At 40.9% G+C, this 17915-nt stretch overlaps 2 protein-coding genes across 4 annotated transcripts in view; both read left to right on the top strand.

The window, feature by feature from the left end:
• Positions 1 to 94: 94 nt before the first annotated feature.
• On the top strand, positions 95 to 1789 carry LOC118388211 (major histocompatibility complex class I-related gene protein-like). 2 transcript variants are annotated; one of them, XM_035777035.2, is made up of 2 exons: positions 95 to 260; positions 361 to 1789. In XM_035777035.2, exons 1-2 carry the CDS (start codon positions 203 to 205, stop codon positions 1377 to 1379), a joined length of 1077 nt encoding a protein of 358 aa, XP_035632928.2. In that variant the 5' UTR covers positions 95 to 202; the 3' UTR covers positions 1380 to 1789. The 2 variants fall into 2 exon arrangements, with proteins under 2 accessions (XP_035632928.2, XP_035632929.1); XM_035777036.2 differs by having other exon boundaries at positions 97 to 260; positions 500 to 1789.
• Positions 1790 to 10254: 8465 nt separating this feature from the next.
• il17rd (interleukin 17 receptor D) overlaps positions 10255 to 17915 on the top strand; it is a 76578-nt gene continuing 68917 nt past the window's right edge. The window contains exon 1 of one of the 2 annotated variants that reach the window (XM_052526495.1): positions 10255 to 10596. In XM_052526495.1, the coding sequence (XP_052382455.1) occupies positions 10477 to 10596 (120 nt within the window). In that variant the 5' untranslated portion in view covers positions 10255 to 10476. The remainder of the gene's footprint in view (positions 10597 to 17915) is intronic. The other variant, XM_052526496.1, reaches the window with a different exon arrangement.

Below are 17915 nucleotides of genomic sequence, written 5' to 3'. Positions count from 1 at the left end.
GTCCAATCCCTGCAGTCCACGAAATACCGGCGCGCCTCGCCACGTCAGGAATGCAGGAACCAATGGGATGCTGGAGGGAGGGGCGTTCCTGCAGACGCAGGAATGCCCACATGCAGGAACGTAGTATATATTATCTTTAGAAGTGAAACAGGAAGTCTGTCAGAAACTTGAGACATGCTACACAAGGCTACACTTCAAAATCATGGGCAAACTGTCAATCTTTTTGTTTGTTCTTTCATTTTACACCATTGTCAACGCAGGTAAGATGGACTACTACCTTTCTCTCAAACTCATTTAATGACTTTTATGTCATAAAATGTTAACCGTCCACAACGGTGTATAATGTCACTCTTTTCTCAGGTTCAGGATCACATTCTCTGTGGGCACTTGCAACATACATAATCGGAGAGACGCCTTTCCCTGAGTTTACAGTTGTGTTGATGTTGGATGATGTTCAAATAGGTTACTATGACTCCAACATGAAACTGTCTGTCTACAGGGGTTACCATATTACAGACAAAATGAATGACGAAGCTCAGGATGGAACTTATGTACTTGGAACTATGTACCACCACATGAAAGAGAGATCATTTCGCCTAAAGCACCACTTAAATCTCACGGAAGGTGTTCACGTTCAGCAGAGAATCGGTGGCTGTGAGATACTGCACAATGGTGAACCGGCCCTGATCATGACAAAGAACTCTTTTAATGGAATTTTTGCAGATTATGCGGTATATTACAACATGACACATTTTACATATGATTCTGGGCAACTACTACTAGGATATAATTGGATGAGGCAAGCAACTGAAAGAACACTTTATGCTAATGTTTGGCTTCCTATTTGCATCAACACACTGAAAAAATGGCTGAACAGAGAAAATAACTTTGTGATGCGGAGAGTGCCTCCCAGACTCCGGTTGATAAAGAAAGAGGTTTCTGGAGACCTCCAGGTGATCTGCCTGGCGTTTGGTTTCTACCCCCGCCACATAAACTTGACCCTGCTGAGAGATGGCCATCCAGTGGCAGAACAGGATCTGACAGGGGGGGAGGTTCTGCCTAGTGGAGACGGGACCTACCAGCTGAGGAAGAGTATTTATGTCAGTACTGAGGAGCTAAGGGAGAAACACAACTACACCTGCACTGCCTCTCACCTCAGTCTGAACAACAAGCTGGATGTCAGTTGGGAGTCTGGGGCAGAGAGAGTTCACCTATTCATCCTCTCAGGTCCACTGGTGATGGCGCTGATTGTTATTCTGTTCTGCATTTTAATTTGCCTCGCAAGGAGGATACGCGCCGCATCGCAGAATTTGCAACTAGTCAGCGTTGATGCATTAGAGGCAGATGAAAGGAACCTGTCATCAGATTCTGAGATCTAATATTTTTTGGGGACACTGATGCAACTTTGTCAATTCACAATGACACCTATGACTATGAGAGCAGACACAAAATATGCCAATCATTATTTTATTATTGGTTGATTTCCCAACCCCACAACAAACAACTATTAAAGGATCAAGTTGTGGAGACTGTTGACAATTACAAATATCTGGGCATTGGTCCAGATTTGCATGTATATATTTTACATTAACAAAAGTAATCTTTTAATCATTTATTTCAAATCATGACTTTTCATTAATTACACAATACACTTTATATCTGTGTTGTATTTGCTGATATCCAGTATCTAAACCAGGAGACAGTGGTGTGTATTTATGGGTGCCAAGGGAAGCTGGGCTTCCCCAAAGAATTTACAAAGAAAAAAACATTAAATCATTTATATTTCGTCTCTCTGTGTTTCATTATTTTTTTCAGTTCTTAATTTGATGAATGTATCTCACCGGAGAAATCATCCGAGTGAGCAAAATAGCCCCTCTCTATATCTATGTGTAGCCCCATCTATCTAATGCTGTCTGGTCAAAAGAGTATAATATTGTTGCCACCAATAACATTGAACACAATTCAGCGCCGGGTTGTTTAGCAAGGATACTGCAGGAGTCTCTATGGACCCTTCCACCGGTGCAAACAAAGGACTGGAGGCACGCGCTCGCTACTGTGCCGAATCTTGAGAGTTTCATCTGCTAGGGTCTATACACTGACATTTTCTTTCAAGAACGTTTACTCTTAAATTCGGTTGATTTAAGACTAAAATTAACCAGGGCCAAGGATGAGTTTTGTCTGATATCTGCCCAGGACGGTGACTTTAGTTTAAACGTGTAAAAGTATTTAGTCAGCCACCAATTGTGCAAGTTCTCCCACTTAAAAAGATGAGAGGCCTGTAATGTTCATCATAGGTACACTTCAACTATGACAGACAAACTGAGAAAAAAAATCCTGAAAATCACATTGTAGGATTTTTTATGAATTTATTTGCAAATTATGGTGGAAAATAAGTATTTGGTCAATAACAAAAGTTGATCTCAATACTTTGTTATATACCCTGTGTTGGCAATGACAGAGGTCAAACGTTTTCTGTAAGTCTTCACAAGGTTTTCACACACTGTTGCTGGTATTTTGGCCCATTCCGCCATGCAGATCTCCTCTAGAGCAGTGATGTTTTGGGGCTGTTGCTGGGCAACACGGACTTTCAACTCCCGCCAAAGATTTTCTATGAGGTTGAGATCTGGAGACTGGCTAGGCCACTCCAGGACCTTGAAATGCTTCTTACGAAGCCACTCCTTCGTTGCCCGGGCGCTGTGTTTGGGATCATTGTCCTGCTGAAAGACCCAGCCACGTTTCATCTTCAATGCCCTTGCTGATGGAAGGAGGTTTTCACTCAAAATCTCACGATACATGGCCCCATTCATTCTTTCCTTTACACGGATCAGTCGTCCTGGTCCCTTTGCAGAAAAACAGCCCCAAAGCATGATGTTTCCACCCCCATGCTTCACAGTAGGTATGGTGTTCTTTGGATGCAACTCAGCATTCTTTGTCCTCCAAACACGACGAGTTGAGTTTTTACCAAAAAGTTCTATTTTGGTTTCATCTGACCATATGACATTCTCCCAATGTTCTTCTGGATCATCCAAATGCTCTCTAGCAAACTACAGACGGGCCTGGACATGTACTGGCTTAAGCAGGGGGACACGTCTGGCACTGCAGGATTTGAGTGCCTGGCGGCGTAGTGTGTTACTGATGGTAGGCTTTGTTACTTTGGTCCCAGCTCTCTGCAAGTCCCCACTTGTGGTTCTGGGATTTTTGCTCACCGTTCTTGTGATCATTTCGACCCCACGGGGTGAGATCTTGCGTGGAGCCCCAGATCGAGGGATTATCAGTGGTATGTCTTCCATTTCCTAATAATTGCTCCCACAGTTGATTTCTTCAAACCAAGCTGCTTACCTATTGCAGATTCAGTCTTCCCAACCTGGTGCAGGTCTACAATTTTGTTTCTGGTGTCCTTTGACAGCTCCTTGGTCTTGGCCATAGTGGAGTTTGGAGTGTGACTGTTTGAGGTTGTGGACAGGTGACTTTTATACTGATAACAAGTTCAAACAGTTGCCATTAATACAGGTAACGAGTGGAGGACAGAGGAGCCTCTTAAAGAAGAAGTTACAGGTCTGTGAGAGCCAGAAATCTTGCTTGTTTGTAGGTGACCAAATACTTATTTTCCACCATAATTTGCTAATAAATTCATTAAAAATCCTACAATGTGATTTTCTGGATTTTTTTCTCCTAATTTTGTCTGTCATAGTTGAAGTGTACCTACGATGAAAATTACAGGCCTCTGTCATCTTTTTAAGTGGGAGAACTTGCACAATTGGTGGCTGACTAAATACTATTTTGCCCCACTGTATATAGCCAAGTTATCATTGACTTGGTACTGGTACCTCATGTATATAGCCAAGCTATCATTGCTTATTGTGTATTTATTCCTCATATTACTATTTTTGTTTCTATTAATATTATTTAATTTGTTATTGTATTCTGTGCGGAAGGGCCCGTATGAAAACATTTCACTTTTAGTGTACACCTGTTTTTTATTACAATTAAAATGTGATTTGATTTTGTTCCACCCCCACAAAAGAAACGAAAGAAACAAACACCTGTTGACCTGCTGGATGCTGGTAGAGCTAAATCAAGCACACTTCAGTATTCAGCATGTACTTTGGTCCACTTTTGGTTCCACCTGCACAATCACCCAAACATTTTGTGTCAAGTGTAGTTAATTGTTATTGTCTCCAAGTGCTACCTGTTAGTGGCAGGGCTTTCCTGTTTATTTATCCAGTGTTTCTCTGTCCAGCATATCTCATTTTTATGTGTAATGGTTGGTGTGCACTGGGAGGATGAGAGTGATGACAGTGTGGCCTAGTCCAAATTCAGTGGGACAAGTTTGTGCCTACCAATTTCCCTATAGATCCGCTCTCCTTCTTGCTGGGTACGCCGTCCTCAATTATTTGTAATCCTTGATACTTATTGCAAAACTAACATTGAATATTATTATTGGATAGCTTATTGTATGAGCGACAGCACTGAAGATGATGTTTGATATGTGTTAAGGAATTTCTGTTAATGATTTAATAAAGGCAACCTTTTGCTAACACTACACTACTGACATGGTATGGCTGCAGTTCCACTGCCTATACACAGGAGGGCGCAAAAGCATGCCAATCGGAGAGAGTCTCTCTCTCTCTCACTTTCCTATTGGCATGGGAAACATATGTTGCAAGTGAAATAGATAATAAACCAAAGTGAAATAAAGAATGAACAGAAAACATTACACTCACAAAAGTTCAGAAAGAATAAAGAAATGTCAAATGTCATATTATGTCTATATACAGTGTTGTAACGATTTTCAAATAGTTAAAGTACAAAAGTAAAAAATAAATAAACATAAATATGGGCTGTATTTACATTGGTGTTTTTTCGTCACCCGTTGCCCTTTTCTTGTGGCATCAGGTCACAAGTCATGCTGCTGTAGTTGCAGACTGTGGTGTTTCACCCAATAGACATGGGAGTTGATCAACATTGGATTTGTTTTCTAATTCCTTGTGGGTCTGTGTTATCTGTGGGAAATATATATCTCTAATATGTTCATTCATCTGGCAGGAGGTTAGGAAGTGCAGCTCAGTTTCCATCTCATTTTGTGGGCAGTGTGCTCATAGCCTGTCTTCTCTTGAGTGCCCGGTCTGCCTACGGCGGCCTTTCTCAATAGCAAGGCTATAATCACTGAGTCTGTACATAGTCAAAGCTTTCCTTAAGTTTGGGTCAGTTACAGTGGTCAGCTATTCTGCCACTGTGTACTCTCTGTTTAGGGCCAAAAAGCAGTCTAGTTTGCTTTGTTTTTTTTGTTAATTCTTTCCAATGTGTCAAGTAATTATCTTTTTTTTCTCTTGATTTGGTTGGGTCTACTTGTGTTGCTGCCCTGGGGCTCTGTGTGGTCTGTTTGTGTTTGTGAACAGAGCCCCGGGACCAGCTTGCTCAGGGGACTTTCCTCCAGGTTCATCTCTCTGTAGTTGATGGCTTTGTTATGGAAGGTTTGGGAATATCTTCCTTTTAGGTGGTTGTAGAATTTAATGGATCTTTTCTGGATTTTGCTCATTAGCGGGTAGCAGCCTAATTCTGCTCTGCATGCATTATTTGGTGTTTTATGTTGTACACTGAGGATATTTATGCAGAATTCTTCATGCAGAGTCTCAGTTTGGTGTTTGTCCTATTTTGTGAATTATTGGTTGATGAGCAGACCCAAGACCTCACAACCATAAAGGGCAATGGTTTATATAACTGATTCAATTACTTTTAGCCAGATCCTAATGGGTATGTCGAATTTTATGTTCCTTTTGATGGCATAAAGGCCCTTCTTGCCTTGTCTCTCAGATCGTTCACAGCTTTGTGAAAGTAACTTTTGATGTTTAGGCCCAGGTATGTATCATTTTTTGTGTGTTCTAGTGCAACGGTGTCTAGTTGGAATTTGTGTCAATTAAATTACTATTTAAGGTCTTTATTGGCATGGGGCAACATATGTTTACCATGCTAAATAAAGTGAAATAGATAATATCTCTCTTTCTCTCTAAAGTGAAATAGAGAGAGAGATCTCTCTCTTGCAATTCAATTCAAAGGGGCTCTCATTTCTACCCTTCTCTCTCTCTGTCTCTAACCTCTACCCTTCACTCTCTCTCTCTCTCTCTGTCTCTCTCACCTCTACCCTTCACACTCTCTCTCTCTCTCTCTCTCTCTGTCTCTCACCTCTACCCTTCACACTCTCTCTCTCTCTGTCTCTCTCACCTCTACCCTTCACACTCTCTCTCTCTCTGTCTCTCACCTCTACCCTTCACACTCTCTCTGTCTCTCTCTTGCAATTAAATTCAGAGGCTCTCATTTCTACCCTTCACTCTCTCTTTGTCTGTCTCTCTCTTGCAATTAAATTCAGAGGCTCTCATTTCTACCCTTCACACTCTCTCGCGCTGTCTCTCTCTTGCAATTACATTCAGAGGCTCTCATTTCTACCCTTCACACTCTCTCTCGCTCTGTCTCTGTCTTGCAATTAAATTCAGAGGCTCTCATTTCTACCCTTCACACTCTCTCTCGCTCTGTCTCTCTTGCAATTAAATTCAGAGGCTCTCATTTCTACCCTTCACACTCTCTCTCGCTCTGTCTCTCTCTCAATTCAATTCAAAGGGGCTCTCATTTCTACCCTTCTCTCTCTCTCTGTCTCTCACCTCTACCCTTCACACTCTCTCTCACTTCTACCCTTCACACAAGGTCCAGTCATAAAAAAAATATTTTTAAATCATAAAAAAAAAAATCATTAAAAATAAATAGCTTTTTGGTTTGAATTTAAGGTTAGAGTTAGACATAAGATTTTCAGTGAGGTTAGGGTAAGGTTTAAATCAGATTTTAAGAAGCTAAATTGTAGAAATAGGTGGGGTTTATGTCTTTGTGGCTGTGTTAACTAGTGACGACCCAACTTTAACTCACCATCTGTATGCTACATTGATACATTTAGATAATTGTTTGCCACAAAGATTGTGAATTGATTTCCTCAGCTTTCATGATGCAACAAAGAGGTTTTTTTTTTCATGATGACTTCAATGGAGACACCAGATCACCTGAAAGGGGAGATGGGTGTAACTGCACAGATAATGTCCCAAATGCATCACTTTCTCATAAGGTTCTGAGTCAATTCCCACTTTGATCTCCACATCATATTTCTATAGAAATTTGAGAAACTTGGTCAGTAGGAGAGCCACTTGTTTCTATGTTTTCTATGTAACCTCAATTATAAAAAGAAAATACACACACCGGTAGCCTACTTGAAAATTATGGATACTTAAACATTGTAGGTTTTAAACCATAGGAGTCAACATTTTGCCAGTGTTTGATGCCCTTGCTTAAGAGCCTAGGGGCCCTCCAATACATATCATTACAGGTTGAAAGGGGTGCATACCTGAGCTTATGAGCAGGTAACGTCACAGAAACTTTCTTGGAGATTTCTGAGAGTCCTGTGTGAAAGGGCTTATTCACATGGACACACTTCATTTTAAACAATTCCAGAGTCAAAGAACAAGATCACATTTTGAGGTGGGTGGCAACAAAGTGATCAAATAGCAGGGCCGCTCCAGCCTTTTGGGGTCCCTAAGCGATATTTGGTTAGGGGCCCCCCCACCAAGCAGGGATTTTTTGGAATGCCTCCCACTACGACTCAGGAAACCATGCAGCTTATTAGGCTAAAGATGAAATTAGTTATGATGAACTTTACAGGGTGGTGAAAGTGTAACCAGTGTGAAATGGCTAGCTAGTTAGCGGGGTGTGTGCTAATAGCGTTTCAATCGGTGATGTCACTTGCCCTGAGACCTTGAAATAGTTGTTCCCCTTGCTCTGCAAGGGCTGCGGATTTTGTGGAGCGATGGGTAATGATGCTTTGTAAGAGGCCGTTGTTGATGTGTGCAAAGGGTCCCTGGTTTGAGCCCAGGTAGGGGAGAGGAGAGGGAACCAGAACACTGGTTGCTGTGGAAAAGGAGGAGGTCAAAAGGGGGGTGACTGTAACCGGTGTGAAATGGTTAGCTAGTTAGCGGGGTGCGCTAATAGAGTTTCAATTGGTGACGTCACTCGCTCTGAGACCTTTATTAAGTAGTTGTCCGCGGAATGCTTGACTGACAAATACAGATATTCTTGCTCTTAGGCAATCCATAATAATGTCATCATGCAGACTAGCCTACCTGCACTGTATCTGTGAGCTATTGGCGAGAGCACACATGCCAAGACCATAGCAGGGCATAACAGATTTTGTGACAAAACTATCGGTTTTCTTTAAAATGGGATGGAAACACATTGAACTTCCGATTTGTATGAGGTAGAAGAAAACTTAAAAGAGAAAACATAAACGTGTGCACTACGATTTTTATCCAGAGGTCAGTTCGGTGGAAACCCACCACTGGTGGGAAAATGCGCATATTTTCTTTCTGCGTTTTTTTTAAACGTCCCCATGAAAATCTGTCACCAATCGAAACCTAGCAAGTGACTGACAAAACAACAGAAAAAATGCTGATGCATAACCAAATTTGAACTTACAACTTGTGTATTCTATTCTACTATTCGAGCTCGGCAGTAAATTGAGTCCCCGTAAAAACTAATTCAGGGGGCCCGAAGCAACTGCTTATGTCGCTTATGCATGGAGCCAGTGTTGTGCTGAAAATGTTCCCCCTGCCAGATTTCAAGGACTACCTTTAAGCTCAGTGCCTCTTTGCTTGACATCATGGGAAAATCAGAAGAAATCAGCCAAGATTTAGAAAATAAATTGTAGACCTCCGCAAGTCTGGTTCAAGCCTGAAGGTACCACGTTCATCTGTACAAAAAATAGTATGCAAGTATAAACACCATGGGACCACGCAGCCGCCATATCGCTCAGGAAAAAGACGCGTTCTGTCTCCTAGAGATGAACATACTTTGGTGGGGAAAGTGCAAACCAATCCCAGAACAACAGCAAAGGACCTTGTGAAGATGCTGGAGGAAACAGGTACGAAAGTATCTATATCCACAATAAAACGAGTCCTATATCGACATAACCTGAAAGGCCGCTCAGCAAGGAAGAAGCCACTGCTCCAAAACCGCCATAGAAAAGCCAGACTATGGTTTGCAACTGCACATGGGGAGAAAGATCATAATTTTTGGTCTGATGAAGCAAAAATAGAACTGTTTGGCCCTAATGACCATCGTTATGTTTGGATGAAAAAGGGGGAGGCTTGCAAGCTGAAGAACACCATCCCAACTGTGAAGCAGTATTATTATATTATTATATATTATTATTATATTATTATTATATTATAAGCACTGGGGTTGCAGTATCATGTTGTGGGGGTGCTTTGCTGCACGAGGGACTGGTGCACTTCACATAATAGATGGCATCATGAGGGACTGGAAAATTATGTGGATATATTGAAGCAACATCTCAAGACATCAGTCAGGAAGTTAAAGTTTGGTCATAAATGGGTCTTCTAAATGGACAATGACCCCAAGCAGAATTCCAAAGTTGGGGCAAAATAATTTAAGGAGAACAAAGTCAAGGTATTGGAGTGGCCATCACAAAGCCCTGACCTCAATCCTTTAGAAAATGTGTGGGCACAACTGAAAAAGCGTGTGCGAGCAAGGAGGCCTACAAACCTGACTCAGTTACACCTGCCCTGTCAGGAGGAATGGGCCAGTATTCACCCAATTTATTGTGGAAAGCTTGTGGAAGGCTACCTGAAACGTTTGACCCAAGTTATACAATTTAAAGGCAATGCTACACTCAATTAATGTTTGGTATGTAAACTTCTGACCCACTAGGAATGTGATGAAATAAATAAAAGCTGAAATAAATAATTCTCTCTACTATTATTCTGACATTTCACATTCTTAAAATAAAGTGGTGATCCTAACTGACCTAAGACTGAGAATGTTTACTAGGATTAAATGTCAGGAATTGTGAAAAACAGAGATTAAATGTATTTGGCTAAGGTGTATGAAAACTTCAAACTTCAACTGTAAGTAAATCCGCTACTGAATTTTTGTATTAGTCCATAAATACATCTGTTCATCATCTCGTCATCTCCTCCGTGTCTTATTCGACTTGTATTTTTATAAGGATAACATTTTTGCCATAGTTGATCGGAAATGTTTATTGCTTGCCAACATTTTACTCCCTCCTCTATGTTTAATAACACACATACATTAATGATTCATTTCGGTTGCCTATCTTGACGTGAAGTTTGTTCTATATAAAGTATTTGACTCTAGCCACAAAATTAAGGAAATTAGAAGGGGGGATAATTCTAGCAGGGGGAACATTTTCGGCACAACACCGGACCTGCCAAATAGCCTACTAACTTTTTGCCAACCAACTTCAGCAGTGGTCTCTCAATAGCTGTAGGTAGGCTGCTACGGGCCACAGCCCCACCTTGCAGGGAACACTACTCCGTCTCCGACTTCACAGATAACAACATTCTAAGTCAGACGGCTCAACCTCCAGTCTGAACAGATAGTCTTCATGGACTAGAGGGGATGGCTGCGCGACCGAGACTATTTTACCTACTCACAACTTTATTCCTGTTTTTTAACTACTACTCTGCATTACCGGCGACTGGCACCAAGAAAGGAAACTCGGATAAATGCAACTATAAGGTAAAAATCATCAAACGTAGCCTATCGTCGTGTTGTAGAAGTTATGTAGGTGCGTGTCAAGTCTTGTTCAAAAGACTGGAGTTATTCTGACGTCAATTTTGACGTTGTTTCTAACCTAGCTGTGGAAATTATAGCTATTTACATATTTTTTTATAAATAATTTGGGCGAATAAAAAACGTAACAAGAAGATACTTCAAGAAGTCAGAAACTTTTGGTTTAAATATGCAGTATTATTGTAGATTAGTGATATTTTATAATAAAGCCCATGACGGATCCACCCAACCATGTTACATTAATATGGAACGAATAGAACAAAATGTAGCCAGTACTGGACAGAATAGAACTAAATGTAGCCAATACTAGACAGTTTGTACCACAACCGGAAACTGTAGAAGGTAAAACTTGTTGCAAGTGAGAAGTGGTGTGACAGGGTTGCCCAAACTCGGTCCGGTCCTGGGCGCGGGTTTTGGTTTTTGCCCTAGCACTGCACAGCTAATTACATTAATCAAAGTATCATCAAGTTTAGATTATTTGAATCAGCTGTGTAGTGCTAGGGCAAAAACCTAAACGTACACGGGGTCAGAACCAAGTTTGGGAAACCGTGGTCTATCAGATACCCAGCAATGTTTTTGACCTGAGCAATTCACATTTCACTCGCCAATTGTCGTTATAATGTTGTGAGAGTAGACATGGACTCAGTAGAGGAAGCTGATAAGAATTTAAAATGGCCCGATTGTATTATTTATCAAATAGGCTGAGTATTATCTCTTGCTTTTGTTTGTTGTCTTTTCCTCAGCAGTGGCTGCTTCTTTGTTGTGTGATTGACTGATGTGCTATTGAGTGAGAGATTGACCCGTAATGCATTGTCTATGTTAGGGGCCCGGTGGCCTTTGAAGTGATTTCCTATAGGAAGTCAGGCCACTGTTTGCTCGATTAAAATGTCTTCGCATTTCCTCTTTGTAAGCACAGGCCATCTCCCCTCAACAGCTGCTTCAAACAACTCTTAGGATGCAAGTCCTCAATCAACAGTTGCTAAAAGAAACACTTGAAGTTTTAAATACACAAACCTACAGGTGTCAGGTAGTTTATTTTATTCAAAGGGACTGTAAAAGTCTACATATTTAATGCCAACATGATAGAACACTCCTCCACATGTAGTCTATTTTTTAGGAACCCACACTGGCTTTAGTTTTCATTATAATATGCATTTGAACTTTTCTTCCATTGATACAACATAAACCTCCACATGATTGTCTACTTAAAAGCTCAAACCTTTTACATAATATTGGCAACAAAGTGATTGGACATAGGAGTGTGTATAGCCTACACACAATGAGTTTTCAACACTGATCCAGGCTGTATTGCAACCGGCTGTGATTGGGAGTCCCATAGGATGGTGTACAATTGGTCCAGCTTCGTCCAGGTTTGGCCGGTGAAGAACGTCATTGTAAATAAGAATTTGTTCCTAACTGACTTGCCTAGGTTAAATAAAAAAATAAAATGAGGATCAGGCAGGATACTGTTTTGTGGATGTTGAGGTTGGCGCAGAGTTTTAATTCAGTAGAGCTTCTCTCCCATTGAGAGGGCAGCAGAAGTCTGCTGGAGGTCCCGTGGGACAGAGGTTGGCTCGGGATTAAAGTGCTTATCCTCCGGAACTCTGCTCCTTCCTTACCTCCCTCCATCCCTCACTCCCTGCCTCTCAGCGGTATTCTGTCACAGCCTCACCAAGGGGCTCGCTAAGAATGAAGATTACTCATTTATATTTTTCAAAATGAGCCAAAATTTCCATCCATCCCATTTCTCTCTAGAGGAGATTTGCTTGGATGTTTTTGTAATACACACTACACTTCATTCCTATTCCATAGTTCTGTAATAACAAGAGAGAGGAAAAAGAGAATATCGACTCAAGCCAGACGTCCTTATTGGATGGATATTACCAGCTGTGTAATCCTTTTAATCAAATGCCATTTGCCTACATCTGGTAAAGTTATGATTATAGTTCGTGGAATTGGAGCCACCGTGATATCAGCCAAACTACGAAACATATTAGTTTGAAAGAGACAGTTGGAGATTGCAACTTCTTCTTAACAGATTTATCTGGGAATTGCATCCTAGGTTTCAGAGGAAGTCTGGAGGACCAATGCAATCAATAAAGTTTATAACAGGTCTCTTGGACAAATTCTGAGACTGGTGTTGTGTGCCAAATAGCACCCTATTCCCTATATAGTGCACTACGTTTGACCAGATAAAGTAGTGCACTATAAACAGATTAGTGTTCCACTTGGGACGCAGTCAGGTGAAATCACCCGTATTGGTTTCCCCTGGTGCTTACAACCACATAAAATTTTACTCCACCACCTGGGACAATGACCTAGTTGTTTGCCTTGCCTCTATGGGCCGGTTAAAACGCTTCAAAATCCAGCATAGAACACACACTTTACATGAACGTTTCTCAGAACTAAATGAAATAAGGAAAATAGGTTAGTCTATTTGAAGAGTAAACGGTCTGCACATGATTGATATGTTTAATTCATTGGAATAACAAATAATAGTGTTCTGTTTGTGATTTGGTAGACTTTTGTTATTGATTTCAATGGTCTGCCGTATTTCCTAATATGTGGATACTCAGGTGATCAGAGGAAACAATAACATTGATATCAGCACCACTAATCACAGTACTACTTACTCTGTTTTAAACCTCAGACATACTGGTAGGATTGTCAAACGTTTCCCTTCCAACGGTACTTAGCACCTGAATCTCTTTTGTGTTCACACAGCAAAGACCTTGGAAATTGTCAGCCACTCAGCCTTGTTAAAATACTCCAAACCAGAAGGTGGCAGTAGCATTGTTTGACACTGCATGTTTGTGTGTGTTGATTACTTTATGGTCTAGATTCCAATGTAAGCTAGGTAGTTATTTGTGCTAATGTTGCTATTTTGTAGAAAGCCCTGGTTGATACTAGCCAGGTGGCCACAGCTAGATAACTACCTAGCAAGATGACAAAGAAACAATTTAAATCCCTCTCCATAATACCATACTGCCAGCCCATAGCCACATTTTTTGCTAGCTAGCTAACGTTAGCATATTTGCTAGCTAGCGCAACATAACTAGCTAGCAAAGGACACTGCCCTAACTTTGCAGCTAACACAGGCAGCTGTTTCATGGAAATTAACTTACCCATTGTGAGTTAATTAGAATGTTAACACTAGTGGTTAGTTTGCCAGGGGGAATTATTTAGTGTTGTGTGCATTGCGTCTGTGAACTTAGCTAGCTACCATCACATAGCTTACATTGCATATGAAGTGTGACTGCTTCATCCTTGGATGTGTGGAGAAAATGCCCTATTTTTTGGGTTGGCTCCCCCACGTGGTGGTTCGTGCTCTCTGATTGGCTCAAAATCAAGTAGAATCGGTAGGTTTGTCACTACCGGGTTGGCACACAGCAGGTACCGCTTTTGTTCTAGCAAGATTAGGAACGGCCTCCCACGGTGGTGGAACGCTACAGGAGTGTGTTTTGCACCAACTGTCATTGTCCCAATGATTCCCAGTCATGCCTTGATATACAAATGTATGGAAAGAAATGTGTTTTACAATGTCCCTAGACATACACAAGCAGTGGCCTGGCCAAGTCTTTTATAGTGGTGGCCCTGGGATCCCTTACCAGCCCTGGCTTGACTGCATGTGTGGGACACCTTTTCCTTTCATCCACTTTCGCTTGAAGGTTACTCAAAGGAAAGAAGCACCCTCTTGTTCCCCCTTTTTCTTATGGCTGTAACATCTGGCTGCAGATGAATGATATCAGGGATGGTGCGCTTGTTTCGTAGTGTTGACAGTCTGTGAAGAGAGGGAGAAAGAAGAGAGAGAGAGAGAGAGAGAGAGAGAGAGAGAGAGAGAGAGTGTGTGTTCATTCTGTGAGTTTGTCTCTCTCTCTGTGTGTGTGTGCACCGTTCACGTGTGTGTGCGCATGTGCACCATTTGTGTGTGTGTGTGTGTGTGTGTGTGTGTGTGTGTGTGTGTGTGTGTGTGTGTGTGTGTGTGTGTGTGTGTGTGTGTGTGTGTGTGTGTGGGTCGGGGTAACAAGGTTTAGAGTTATTCCTCTCCACCTCTTTGAGGGAGCATTGAAAACCATCCAACCAGCTCGTAACCTTGTAGGCAGTTTTGTCTCTGTTCTGTGGGAAAGTCCCTGGTTGGCTAGCTCTGAATCGGGACAGAGCCGTCGCCCTGGAGCTTTTCTCAATGAGGCCGGGGTCTTTCAGATGCACGACTGCCTGCCTTTGATTGTCAGTCCTGCTGCTAGGGAAGAATGGCTGTTTGGCCCTGATAAGCGGGAGGTATGTTAAAAGTGAATTAGAAGTCCAGTACGTCTGTTCACCTCCCCAGGGTACTGCACTGCAGTGTTGATCGGCCGGTCAGAGTCTAGCTGTTGTTGTGCCTGGTCTGGTCTTACGCAATACATTTATAAATACATTTTTATTCAATAAATAAATGAATGATTAAACGGTCAGACTTAGAAATACTGTATGTTAGCTTCCGTCGCACACATATACAAACAAATACACACAGACCCCACACACACACACACACACACACACACCCACACAATTTTAATGACTGTGTCTGACTGACAGGCTGAAGTGATTACTATCAATTATCTGCTCTTTTCTCTTTACCTCATCAGTGATCTGATATCCAGGGGAAAGTTCCTACTTCCTGCCAAAGACTCAGACCCCAGCGTGAGATTATACAGTGTTCTCTTCAAAGGCTCAAGAGTCAGATAAATGGTTACGGTACAAGGCAGTCCCCTTCCTGTGTTTCAATGTGACCCGACTTACCAGTCATTTTATTATGACTACTACGACACGAAGGCCCAGAGCCCAGAGTGAGATTACACCACGGTGGTCTGCTTTCTTGTGCTCATTGTCACTGTGTTCACTAAGCAGTTGGTGGCTCGACGGAGTTGGTGGCTCGACGGAGTTGGTGGCTCGACGGAGTTGGTGGCTCGACGGAGTTGGTGCCTCGATGGAGTTGGTGGCTCGACGGAGTTGGTGGCTCGATGTCTATTTTTATTTAGTTGAGTTAAACAATTAGGGTTACATATCGTTAGTTCATTGTAAGTAGGGAAGAGATGTGGGTGTATTTACATGCACATTAGTTACAATGTCATCCCTGCCTTAGTCATTACGGTATCAATGCTAGGGCTTCCATGAAGAGAGGAACAGCCGATGTCTCGGTCATTATCCTGGATGCCGGATCCTGGTTTGGATAGAGGTCCCAGGGTAGTACAGAGCATTCTTACAGCGTGAAGCACAACACTGCATATCCCAACAAGCACTCTCCCTCATCATACAGACATTTGCTTGCTCTGTCTCTGTCTGTCTTGTCGGTGCGTCTGTAATGTGATCAGCTCTTTCTCAGCTAAACCTGGCTGGTCAGGACTAGAACAGACTGGAAGCCTTCAGCTCTTCAAATCGCTTCATTTGAATGCCATTCATATCCATAATTATGTGGATCAGGATCATTTGAATACCATTTATATTCATAATTATGTTGATCAGGATCATTTGAATGCCATTTATATTCATAATTATGTTGATCAGGATCATTTGAATGCCATTCATATCCATAATTATGTGGATCAGGATCATTTGAATGCCATTCATATCCATAATTATGTGGATCAGGATCATTTGAATGCCATTCATATCCATAATTATGTGGATCAGGATCATTTGAATGCCATTCATATCCATAATTATGTGGATCAGGATCATTTGAATGCCATTCATATCCATAATTATGTGGATCAGGATCATTTGAATGCCATTCATATCCATAATTATGTGCATAATTATGTGGATCATTTGAAGGATCATTTGAATGCCATTCATATCCATAATTATGTGGATCAGGATCATTTGAATGCCATTCATATCCATAATTATGTGGATCAGGATCATTTGAATGCCATTCATATCCATAATGATGTGGATCAGGATCATTTGAATGCCATTCATATCCATAATGATGTGCATCAGGATCATTTGAATGCCATTCATATCCATAATTATGTTGATCAGGATCATTTGAATGCCATTCATATCCATAATTATGTGCATCAGGATCATTTGAATGCCATTCATATCCATAATTATGTTGATCAGGATCATTTGAATGCCATTCATATCCATAAATTATTTGAATGGATCCATTATGTGGGATCATTTGAATGCCATTCATATCCATAATTATGTTGATCAGGATCATTTGAATGCCATTCATATCCATAATTATGTTGATCAGGATCATTTGAATGCCATTCATATCCATAATTATGTGGATCAGGATCATTTGAATGCCATTCATATCCATAATTATGTGGATCAGGATCATTTGAATGCCATTCATATCCATAATTATGTGGATCAGGATCATTTGAATGCCATTCATATCCATAATTATGTGGATCAGGATCATTTGAATGCCATTCATATCCATAATGATGTGCATCAGGATCATTTGAATGCCATTCATATCCATAATGATGTGCATCAGGATCATTTGGATGACTCAGTTGTCCCGCCTTTAGAAAAACACCTTTGGATTTATTTCTTACTACGGTTGTTCATTGTCTTAGGATCGGATATCTTTTAGTCCACCTTAAGGCTATGTCTTCCAAGAGTCCTTGAGTCCAAGAGTCTTCCAATAGTCTTCGATATAGTCCTGAAATTCCAAGACTTCACATATGATAAGGAAATGTGTTCTTCTTTTTCATCTATAAAAGGAAATGAAATGTAGTTTTATTGTTGTGTAGTTTCCCTTTCTTTATGGCTTCCCCCCTTTGAAAGGCCTGTTTGAACTTGACACAGGTTCAAACTCTTTTATTCAATGGCAAATGCAAGTTGCTCAATGCAATGTAAGATTAGGAAATATATTATCATATTCATCAAATTCTTGGATGGAACATTATTAAGGAAATACCTGTAGTTTAGTGACGTAAAGCTGTTAAATCCATTTGTAAATCCATTGTTAAATTTATTGTTAAATCCATTGATAAATCATTTGTTAAATCCATTGCATTAATAGCTTTCTAACAGTGGATCAATGAGAGCCAGGTAATAAATTGTACAGAATACCATACCATAGCAATTGATCTATACAGCAGCTGTACCCTTTTTATAAGTGAATTTTTACTCTGTCAGTCAAATCGAAACCATTATATGTCTATACAGCAGCTACAGTCATACATTTTTCTTCTCTCTTAACCTCAATCAAATATAAATCAGCATTCTTAAATAGAGCAGAATACCGTAGTAAGTGA

The sequence above is a fragment of the Oncorhynchus keta genome, chromosome 10, assembly GCF_023373465.1.
Source record: "Oncorhynchus keta strain PuntledgeMale-10-30-2019 chromosome 10, Oket_V2, whole genome shotgun sequence".
NCBI classification, from domain to species: domain Eukaryota; kingdom Metazoa; phylum Chordata; class Actinopteri; order Salmoniformes; family Salmonidae; genus Oncorhynchus; species Oncorhynchus keta.
The sequence above is the reverse complement of the archived record's forward strand: the minus strand, read 5'-3'. Positions and strand labels throughout refer to the sequence as shown.